Source organism: Poecilia reticulata, linkage group LG9, assembly GCF_000633615.1.
Source record: "Poecilia reticulata strain Guanapo linkage group LG9, Guppy_female_1.0+MT, whole genome shotgun sequence".
NCBI lineage: Eukaryota > Metazoa > Chordata > Actinopteri > Cyprinodontiformes > Poeciliidae > Poecilia > Poecilia reticulata.
This window is the reverse complement of record NC_024339.1, coordinates 3513383-3523993: the sequence shown is the minus strand read 5'-3', so window position 1 is coordinate 3523993 and position 10611 is coordinate 3513383. Positions and strand designations below refer to the sequence as shown.

At 39.1% G+C, this 10611-nt stretch overlaps 3 protein-coding genes across 3 annotated transcripts in view; 2 read left to right on the top strand and 1 right to left on the bottom strand.

The window, feature by feature from the left end:
- LOC103469624 (C-X-C motif chemokine 11-like) overlaps positions 1–1863 on the bottom strand; it is a 7724-nt gene extending 5861 nt beyond the window's left edge. The window contains exons 1-2 of the mRNA XM_008417416.1: positions 1822–1863; positions 878–1008 (exon numbers count right to left, since the gene is read on the bottom strand). The gene's annotated coding sequence lies outside the window, so the exon portion shown is untranslated. The remainder of the gene's footprint in view (positions 1–877; positions 1009–1821) is intronic.
- zbtb26 (zinc finger and BTB domain containing 26) overlaps positions 1–10611 on the top strand; it is a 1115122-nt gene that overhangs the window by 816643 nt on the left and 287868 nt on the right. The window lies entirely within an intron of this gene.
- Positions 243–9003, top strand: LOC103469625 (phosphatidylinositol 4-phosphate 5-kinase-like protein 1). The gene is made up of 10 exons (XM_008417417.1): positions 243–401; positions 3362–3550; positions 3629–3679; positions 3797–3951; positions 4082–4206; positions 5139–5173; positions 5253–5308; positions 5383–5495; positions 6893–7055; positions 8265–9003. The coding sequence occupies exons 2-10, from the start codon at positions 3362–3364 to the stop codon at positions 8704–8706; spliced, it is 1329 nt and encodes a 442-aa protein (XP_008415639.1). The 5' UTR covers positions 243–401; the 3' UTR covers positions 8707–9003.

The window sequence follows — 10611 nt, the reverse complement described above, 5'->3', positions numbered from 1 at the left end:
CTGTAATTGGAGCACACCCTCCGGTGTAAATATACGGTTTTACATACACGTGCAAAGTGATTTAGAAATATGATTCCTTCCTTTAATTCTCATCAAAACTCTCAATATTTTCAATATTAATGTTCTCAATATTTTCCTGCTTTAGTGAATGCCAACAGTGTCCACAGCTATGATTAACCCCCCCTACTTCTTCAATAGCTTGAAGAACTAGTTTTCTCTTTCCTTCCTTGTACACACACCTTGCATTTTGAATGGGACACACCCTGCAGGGCTCATCTGAGTAGAATGGAATGAGTAAATGTCCTTTTCACAGAGACAAGAYACATCTGGAAGCATGACGCTGGTACACTTTAGCTGTTCAACTGGTGTGTTTTAGCAAAGAGTCAAAGCAGGAATCCCAGGTAGGATCTGCAAGAATCCATTAAATCCAKGGTTTATCCTCAGTTAGGATCAAGATAAATCATGTCTTTGTGTACTGATGAGTCTGCTCTTTARGCTATGGAATGATTCATACCAGTTTTGCTTTCAGAGTTAAAAATTTTAGTTTGTTCAGTCTTTCTTTGAACTGAAATGTTTTCTCCAGCTAACATACAAAAAAAAACTATCCACACACAAAAAAACTATCAGGAAGTATTTCCTCTAAATTTACTTTCTAAGTTTCTGTCCTTATCTTTGTTTCTGTCAACTCTCCTTCAGCTGATTGGGGAGGTGTCCTGCCTCCGTCTTCCAGTAAACCACAGCCCTGGATCTTCAAATAATAATGAATGGCGTAGCTGTTAGGTGTTGAATAGACAGTGTTGTGTAACTGGTGCAACAGTTGAATTTAATATTTGAAAGAAATAATCTCCACTATAAGACTGGTTCCTTCCTGTCTTACCTGTTCTGTGTTCCCTTTTATGGCTCCAGATCCATTTCTCAGGCTGCACTGCTTTTTGTTCTCTTTAAATAAATTTGATGTCAAGCACTCAACCAGTCTCATTGGTTATCACATGTCAGAYAACCTGAGGACTTAGAAAAGAGATATAGAAATATCCTTTTATTTTATACAATGACAAGTATAAGCAGCTGTGGAGAATTATCTTTTCTCCATTTAGGTTCTTAATGTATGAGGTTCAAGAAGAGTCAGTCAGTTGAATTCAAGAGTTCCATTTATTAAGACTAAAATGCAGCGTAGGTCCATTTTTCATATTCTTCTTAAAGGAGACTACAGCAAAATGGCACCAAACAGTTTCTATTTCCTTTTGTTAGCCTAAGCTAAGCCMTAAAGAGGGCDTYTCCTAGCGTGTCATTTCCTTTAACCTTAGCTCTGCTTGTGTGCACTATGTGTGCGCGTGTATCAGTGACGTGCGGTGAGGTTCATTGCTGGTGAGGCTCTGACGTATGACTTAGACACCATCCATGTTGTTGGACCTACGGAAATTTCGCGCATGCGTACAACGCTGGGGGGCAAAAAGACTAATCTTTTACATGTCATCCATAGCCGTGTTAACTCAGTGAAACTTAAAAATGTAGGTATTAATTTCGTGCTATGATCCACAGCAGTGATCTGTATTCGCCAAGCTAAGCAGACTCGTTGCCATAGCAACTGACAACAATGCCACTTCATGTTTTAGGATTTAACACCAAAGAACATTCAAGAATTTTGCACACAATACAGAACATTTAGTTTGTTGTTGTAGTACGTTTTAGGCTTAATGTTTTATTAATAAATAATTGCTGTGGTAGATTAGCTTCTACTTTAATTATTTAAACATTAACTGTAGCCCACAAAACGCACATTTAATTAAAAAACTAAACAAAAACATCTTATTGCCGTCTTACCTTTACGTATCAATGAAATCCATGCGCCGCTAATTCTGCACAAAAATATCAGTTCATCCAAAGCCAAGTTTATCCTCTGCATGTCTTTTCTACTCCGTTTGAGAATCATCAAACTGTCTGGAAGTAAAACGTTCAGCTCCGGTGTTGGTCTTCATTTAGTTATTATCTCCTGCTTCAATTGAAAATCCACTTTAGAAAACTGTTAAAGTGTAGAAATGTAGTCTTTCATGTTGACGTCGGAAGAGAGAAGAAAACAAATATATCGCTGTACTTTACTTATTTACTGTGTGGCTAGCTCCATGGCTAGCTCACTGTGTTTACTCTGCAGTTGTGCAGTCACCATATCTGGGAACATGAGCGCCCCCAGCGGTGAGACACCTCGAGTCTGTTCTCTGCCGTTTCTTATCGCTCCTCCGCACACAAAACACGATACACACACAGTTAATGACATAAGACACTGTACTTTATATACATAAGCGAAATTATGGAAAATCAGTCCATATATTAAATGTTTCTTAGCCATTTTATTGCCGGCGCACAGACAGGACGAACATGCTGTCATATAATGGCAGCCAGTGCAKTTAGCGAKAGGTTGCGCAATCGGTGAGGCTCAGCTCGCTGCTGCCTCACCGGCTTCGCTTCTGAGGATTTGAATGGGAAAWTGCGAAAATCCAGCGATTTGGAAGAAAAACTAATCAGAATTGRTTAAGCTAAGTAAAAAATAGATACTTTATAGTACATGAAAATAGCAATATAAATGATTKTATATATTATTTTTCCATGATGGCCATCGCACGTCACCGGCTTGTAGGATGCAAACAGCTGAAAGAGATAGAGGAAAACACAGAATTACTTATTCCCAACACAGCCTAGTAAAGATAATAGGTAGAAATATAACATTTCATTTGAACCATTATCTACATATCACTGAGGTAAACAAAAGAATGTAACCTTAAATAAGTATTAATACAACAAATAAAAACTGGACAAAGAAGTAATGTAAGTGCAAACTAAGCACTACTTGTTAACTGAGAGCACAAGTGAAATCAGAGCTCTGCTTTCTAGAATTAGGCTGATTTAAACCCTGACAACTCATTGATAGCTTGTTCCGAGCTATCAATATCACAATTAGTTTTCTATGATCTGAGGGTCTTTTCATATCAACTTAACTCTCCAGGGGCAACTGGAAATAAAAACAAAACTCCATCCATCCATCCATCCATCCATCCATCCATCCATCCATCCATCCATCCATCCATCCATCCATCCATCCATCCTCTTAGTGGGGTCAGGAGGGTTGCTGGTGTCTATCTCCAGCTAACGTTCTGGGCGAGAGGCGAGGTCACCCTGGACAGGTCGCCAGTCTGTCGCAGGGCAACATTTTTCAAGTTATAGAGAAATATGTTTTTAATCATTCTTTTCTGAGAATATTCCCATAAAATTAAATGAATGAATATGAAAATTTGCCATACTGTATTTATTATAATTACTTAGCTCCCCTCACATATATTTTCATAACAATGTGTGCATGCTGTTACAGATGGCAGGGAAAAGCTCTGCCGGCAGAACCAGAGCTGCCAGGCGAGCACGCTGGTGGCAGCTGACACAGAGATGGAGGATGGTGGGGGTTTTTGAAATCAACACTGGACATGAATTTTACTCTCTGACTTCCATGATGAAGGAAGGCATGCAAGCCTGCATTCAGGCCACATCTAACACAGAAAGCCAGGTAGGAAGAAAAGTTGGAAATGTTGCTGGATTGCCAGTCTAATGAAGTTAATAATAAACATTTACTCTTATTGCACAGAACTCCCTCACAGATGAGCATTTCAAGACAAAGGGTACTCAACTCCTTGAGGTAGGAGGTCATTCCCACCTACAGCATTCTGTATGATTTTGCTTCTGAAGATCATAAGCAGAATAAAAGAAACATGAACACATTCATCAGAATTTCTTTTTATGTTTTTCCACCCAGGGGTTTGAGATGCATACATTTGCAGCACCAGTGTTTGCTACACTGAGACATTCCCTGGACATCAGTGAGCAGGAATTTATGAATTCTCTCTGYCCCAGAGCCAACTACCTTCAGTTTATCAGCAACTCCAAAAGCAAGGCAGATTTCTTTCTCACGTGAGCAGAGCACATAAATACATGGAGATTTTTTAAAATTTATTATTTGACTGCAAAATTGTCATTTCATCCAAGAAAGTTTTTGTGCATAAACGCTGGTATTCGTCTATGTGCAATATCTTGTTCGTAGATATGACAAAAGGTTTTTTCTGAAAACCCAGAGCAAGCGAGAAGTTAGGTTTCTCCTTTCCAACCTGCGACGCTACATGGATCACTTGGAGAAATACCCTCATTCACTGCTAGTGCGCTTTCTAGGTAGGAACCTCATTAAATACTATTTTAATCCACTTCTTCAATGTTTTTGAGGACATGTTTCGTTCATTCGTCTATCTAACAATGGGAGAGAAACCCAGAGATATCTCCCAAATCATTCTATAGGGCAGAATAAGTCAGCTTCTCTTGTCACTGCTCAAATTGTTGAGATAGTGCCATGAATGTCAAAGACTTCTTTCACAGAAACTAGAAGAAGAAACACTCTGTTTAAATAATGGTGGCTTGTTTGCCCTGGCAACAGGGTTTAAACATTTGTTTGCTTTAACTAATGCTCTTAGAGTCATGAAGGATTTTTCTATTACACCATGTTTTCAGTTGTAAACCATTAATGTTTCATCTACTTTCACGTTTCTACAGTATCTGAATGATTCAACTCAGTGTTCTGTGTTTGGATCTTTGATTTTTATTGTTTTGGGAGACTGTCTTCCTATTCCTAGAAATTAAATCTGCTCCCCCAAACCAAAGCAGAATGGATGAAATCMATTTATTCTAATCCAACCAGATTTCCATACAATAATCCTGACTTGTTCATCTGCTAGGCAGGTCTAGAGGAAGACCAAGGAGGAGATTTATGAATGGAGTGAAAGAGGACATGAAGGTAGTTGGTGTGAGAGAAGAAGATGTGTAAGATAGGGTTAGATGGAGACAGATGACTCGCTGTGGCGACCCSAAAGGGAAAAGATGAAAGGAAAAGAAGAWTCCTGTCTTGTTTGTGTAGTTAACATTGTATGAAAAAAAATCACCTAGATAGTCTAAAAGTGGCTAAAGTCAGAGTGTTTCATTATAACATTGTTTTTTTATTAAACAAAGCCATCTTACTAATAGAAAATGAAGCCAATAATCTTCTATTTAAGCCCCAACTGTAACTGATTTATGGAGATAATCCTTATTTCTTTCCTCCCACCCCTCCACAGGAGTCTACAAGATTGTTATTCCAAACCAACTGAAGGTATTTTCAATGAATTATCTGTGGATCCACTGAACCACTGCAGTACTCAGAGTGCTATGCTGTTTGTTGTGTTTTCCAGAAGTACTTCATTGTGATGCAGAGTGTGTTTTATCCTGATGAGAGAATCAACAACAGGTACTCCCTGTAGCTATGGCTGACTATGTCTTGGTGTGTTGATGAATGCTATCATGGACATTTTGATTTTAAAGATATGACATAAAAGGCTGTGAGGTGGGTAGATGGACTGACCCTGAGACAGGAGGCAAACAAGTCGTAAAGGTGCTGAAGGACAATAACTTCAAAGAACAGAGCATTGTGCTGGGTGAGTGATCTGTACGCCACACCTTTCTGCAGCCATGTCATGTGTCAGCTGACAGGGACATTGTTTAACAGCCCAGTGAGGGATAGACTTTATCTTTGTGTTCATCATTCAAACATGAMTCAATATGTTTGAATATTGAACAATATTAAGCTCATGATATTGAGCTTTCTGTGCTGGGATTACATTTAGACCTGCCCTGATACGTTCATTTAAATACCTCACAAAATCATCCTCAAAGCCCCAGTTGGTCATGGCAAATGGCTGCTCACACTCAGACACATTCTGCTATTATGACTGGAAAATGTAAAGAGTCCTGGACATCTGCATTTATAGCATGTCAGTGTGTATGTGATATCAGTTTCTCAATTACCCCCCGGCCTGTGTGTATTAGATGTATCTCTATTCCAGAACACCTGATTCTATAGATTGCATGACCTCCTCTGCACTCATCAAGTGCTACAGAAGCCTAATAATCACCCACTTATTTAAATCAGGTGCGACAGAATTGAAACGCCTAAAACATGATTGAGAAACACTGATGTAGATTAATTGGTTGTGCTGGTAATCAAGTGGTCCTGAGGTTCATCCCATATTTTTCCTTTTCACTCTAAAACAAGTCAATATATATATCCATACTTAACATTCTAATTCATTGAATTAGCTGCAGCGGGGGTGCTTAAGACTGAGTGTCGGAAAGAACAGGAGCTTCTTAAAGAGACAGAGACCAATTTCAAAGTGTCAAATTACAAAGTCAAATTTTGTTTAAATTATRTCTATATACTGCATAGTTTCATAGTAATTAGTTTGAACTATTCATCCATCCATTTTCTTGACACCCTTGTCCCTCAGTGGGGTCGGGAGGGTTGCTGGTGCCTATCTCCAGCTAATGTTCCGGGCGAGAGGCAGGGGTCACCCTGGACAGGTCGCCAGTCTGTCGCAGGGCAACACAGAGACACACAGGACAAACAACCATGCACACACACACTCACACCTAGGGGCAATTTGGAGAGGCCAATTAACCTAACAGTCATGTTTTTGGACTGTGGGAGGAAACCGGAGTACCCGGAGAAAACCCACCATGCACAGGGAGAACATGCAAACTCCATGCAGAAAGATGCTCCTTCTTTAAGTTTTGCTCAGAGAGCAAAACTTAAAGGGGCCGGGAATCAAACCCAGAACCTTCTTGCTGCAAGGCAACAGCTCTACCAACTGCACCACTGTGCAGCCCTAGTCTGAACTATAAGATGGCAAAATGTACCATAATACATAATACCTTTACCCCTTTTCTTTTTTTAAAATATGTCCTAATTTTGGCCTTGACATCTTTTGAATATGGAGTATTGTTGGTGAGTTGGAATGGAAACATGTAAAGTTGAAATTTATTGTGGTTTTTGTAGGTCCAGAAAAATCCTGGTTTGAGAGACAAGTGAAAGCAGACACAGCTTTTCTCCAAGATCTTAATGTGCTGGACTACAGTCTCCTGCTGGCCCAGCAACCTTTGCATCAAGATGAGCTGAAGGGCAAGCATTCTTTCGCTGACCTTGTCATTCGTACCACAAAGTAGGTTCTTAAAGTTTTGAATCATTTAAGCATTCAAAAMATATACATTTCTTCCATAGACCCAGAAATTGCCTCTCCAGGTTGACAATAAAAGCCAGGAGACAATAAATTATTCTGAGAAAGAAAAAGTCACATCTGCAGTAAACAAAATGATATGAGCATCCCCAACAAAAGACACTGAAGGATTTGGAAGATTGGGGCAAACAGAGCTTGTGGAACATGGTGGCAGTAGTATAATGGTTAGGTCTATTTTAAAGAGTTAAATCCAGAACACTTGATTTATTAGTGTTCTAATAACACTAATAAATGTGTCCATAATAATGGACAAATTATTATCTATATTGAAACAAGAAATTCCAAATTGTTACTGTATCTAAATCTAAAACAAGAAAACCTAGTCTTCAAACAACCAGGAGATTTTCCTCTTGAAAAATACCAACAAAGTGAAAAAGTAACCTACTATTCCTTCAAAAATCTGATTTATGTCAGAGCTTTCCAAGCAGAATATTTTCCCTATTGTCAAAAACCTGACACAATGAAAACTGGTATTAATATTAATTCCTTAATATTAATTCATTTGTGAAAACCAAGCCAAATATTGAAAAACAGAAGCAGACTCTTAATGGATTGTTATTGGTCTCATGTGAAAAAATCCATGTGACTGTTCTAGTTTTTAATGATGACATCTAGTGTCAAAATACCTGAGTTTYGACAGATCCCTTTCTCACCCAATTAAAATAATTAACACTAAAATAATATTTTAATGCAGTTATTGAGCAAGTATTCTGCTGCTTTGTTGCATGTRAAMMTKSAGTGAAAATGATCAGGAGATTGTAAAATCACAAAAAGGGGGACTTCAGGTGTCTCAGAGCAGGGAGTCTCCATAGTGATGGGACATTGAGAAAGTTGGAGTTTCCTGACTGCAGAGTGTGAGAGTTCTAAAAAAACATTCTTATGTTTTAAAATTAAAAAGCATTTCCTTAATGTAAAGCTTGTTTCCAAATGGTTTGTTACGACCACCCCTATACTATTTGATTGATTCCAGTAAAATCTTGGACATTTCTTAAATCYGACTTGATTTTGTTGGTCAGAGCTGTCTTAGTGAGATTTACTGTGTTTCTCAGTCATTCTAAACCAGGACAAGTCGTGTTTTTCTTAGAACAATATTTTAACAAGAATCTCTGTTTTCTTTCTTTTGACTTCCTGCAGGTCTCTGGACATAGAAGACTATCCCACCCACTTAGAGCCCTCCAGTGTTCCTTTACTACGGAGTCGGAGTGAGGAAGTACCAGACGGTGCTGTCTGTGTGCCAGGTCAGCATCAGGCAGCTGCTGAGGGTGATGGTGAAGAGATTCTAGCCCAGGAGATAAACAGCCCTGCCAAAGATACAAGGTGTCCTGTAGAACTACAGGGATTTCACAAACATCATCAAAGACTATTGCCAAACTTAAAAAATGCAGTTCATGTGATTGATGGATTAGAGTGGCGCTACTTTGTGGGCATAGTGGACATTTTCACTGTGTACAGTATAAAGAAAAAACTGGAGAACCTGTGGAAGAACCTTCGCTACCCTGGCAGAGTCTTTTCTACTGTCAGGCCGACAAAGTACTCCCAGAGGTTTTGCAGGTGGATACATGAGCACACCCAGTGAATGACATTTGTTTTCTGGTTAATGACTTTGGCACAAATGTTTTGTTGGATGTTGTTTTTCTTTTATCCTGTAAAATATGTTTTGTGCATATTGACTGCAAGAAACACACACAAAAAAGAAAACTGATTCMAAACATCTTTACCTCACTGATGCATCGAACACAAAACTAGATGCTGGAATTTTCTGCTGCATCATCAGCAACACAAGTACCGGTATGCATAAATCTGACATTTTATTTACTTATATACTGTATTTTCCACACTATAAGGCTCACCTTCAATGAATGGCCTATTTTAAAACTTTTTTCATATATAAGGCACACCGGATTATAAGGTGCATAGAATAGTCGCTACAGTTAGGGTTGCCACTCATATGTAATCTTACAATGCAAAGGACAKCTTTGATGCACACTTAGCTGGATTACATATTTTACATGTAATTCATTTATTCTGTGCATATTAACATTATATATTTTGCCAGTTGGATGGACCCTAACTGCCGTTTATGCCCACAACTGATAAAAAGAGTCATAAAGATGTTTAATGCCATTGATATTACTGTTACAATATTATTGCAATTACCGTATTTTCCGCACTATTAGGCGCACCGGATTATAAGGCTCAYCTTCAATGAATGGCCTATTTTAAAACTTTTTTCATATATAAGGCGCACCGCATTATAAGGTGCATAGAATAGACACTACAGTTAAGGTTTCCACCTGTTCCGCAATACGGGATGYGATTTGTTCCGTACTCTACAAATGTGGATGTGTAATAATAAAGAAGTGGTCTCCTAGTACTTTATATAGTAGGCTGCCCCAGTCATGGTTTCACTCACGGAGTTGGTGTTGCGATATTGTGCCCAACTGCTTTCTGGGTAACACAGACCAACCGACACGCTGCCGCCGCAGTCTCTGTCTCTCTTCCCCCTTATATGTACATCAGTTTAGACTTTGAGCTACTTGCTAACAACTGAGGTGTGTAACATTAAAACATGCTGCAACTGTAACTATGGTAGCTTTTCTTCTCTTCAGTTTTTCTGTTAGCTTCTTGGCGAGCTTCACCGCACTATCAGTTCAGTGTTAAACCTGTGTTCTATCTGTGGTAGTTTGAACATTAATCCGTCCTACCTTATAGAATAGCACACAGTCCCTGCCAGCATGTCCTGGTAAGCCGCATATGGGGAAAAGGAGGGCAGACCAGATATGGGTTTGTCCCATATGGGATAGAATACAACATGGGTTTGCCCATGTAGGGCGGCCACAGCCCACATGGGCCCTAAATGGTGGTGGACCCACATGGGTTTGCCCATTTAGGGCCCATGTGGGGCCACCGTGGAACCAGCGGACAAACCCATATGTCAGCCCTCCTTTACCCATATGGGGCCCACCTGGGCATGCTGGCAGGGGGATAGCACAGTTAGAACATCGATAAAGTAATAAATGAGATTTAAAAGTGCTGGTATTGCCGTTGCATACCGGTGTTCTAACTATCTGACGAGGTAGTACTGAWAGAACACTGATTCACGTTGAAAGGTGAAAAATCAAGAGCTTATATGAGGGCAGATCAGGTGAAACGAATGATGATTAAGCTGCGCAGCAGGTGAATTACATGATGAGGGAAGATGGTGAACGTCAATACAAACGGGAAGCAAACTAACAGGACAGAAACTAACTTTAGTTGTTGGTTTATTATAATAATAATAAGCCAAATAATAAATCTCTTTATTAAGCATCTTATTAAAGTAGCTCATTAATCAAAAGAAACTTAATGGAAATGCTCGAAGAACAAAATAAAAGAATAAACTAAGAAACTAAAGTAAATACAGAGGAGTAAATTGGTATGGTAAGGCCTTTCGAACAATAATTAATACAGGGCAAGATCAAACAGACAGATTAAAGATAAR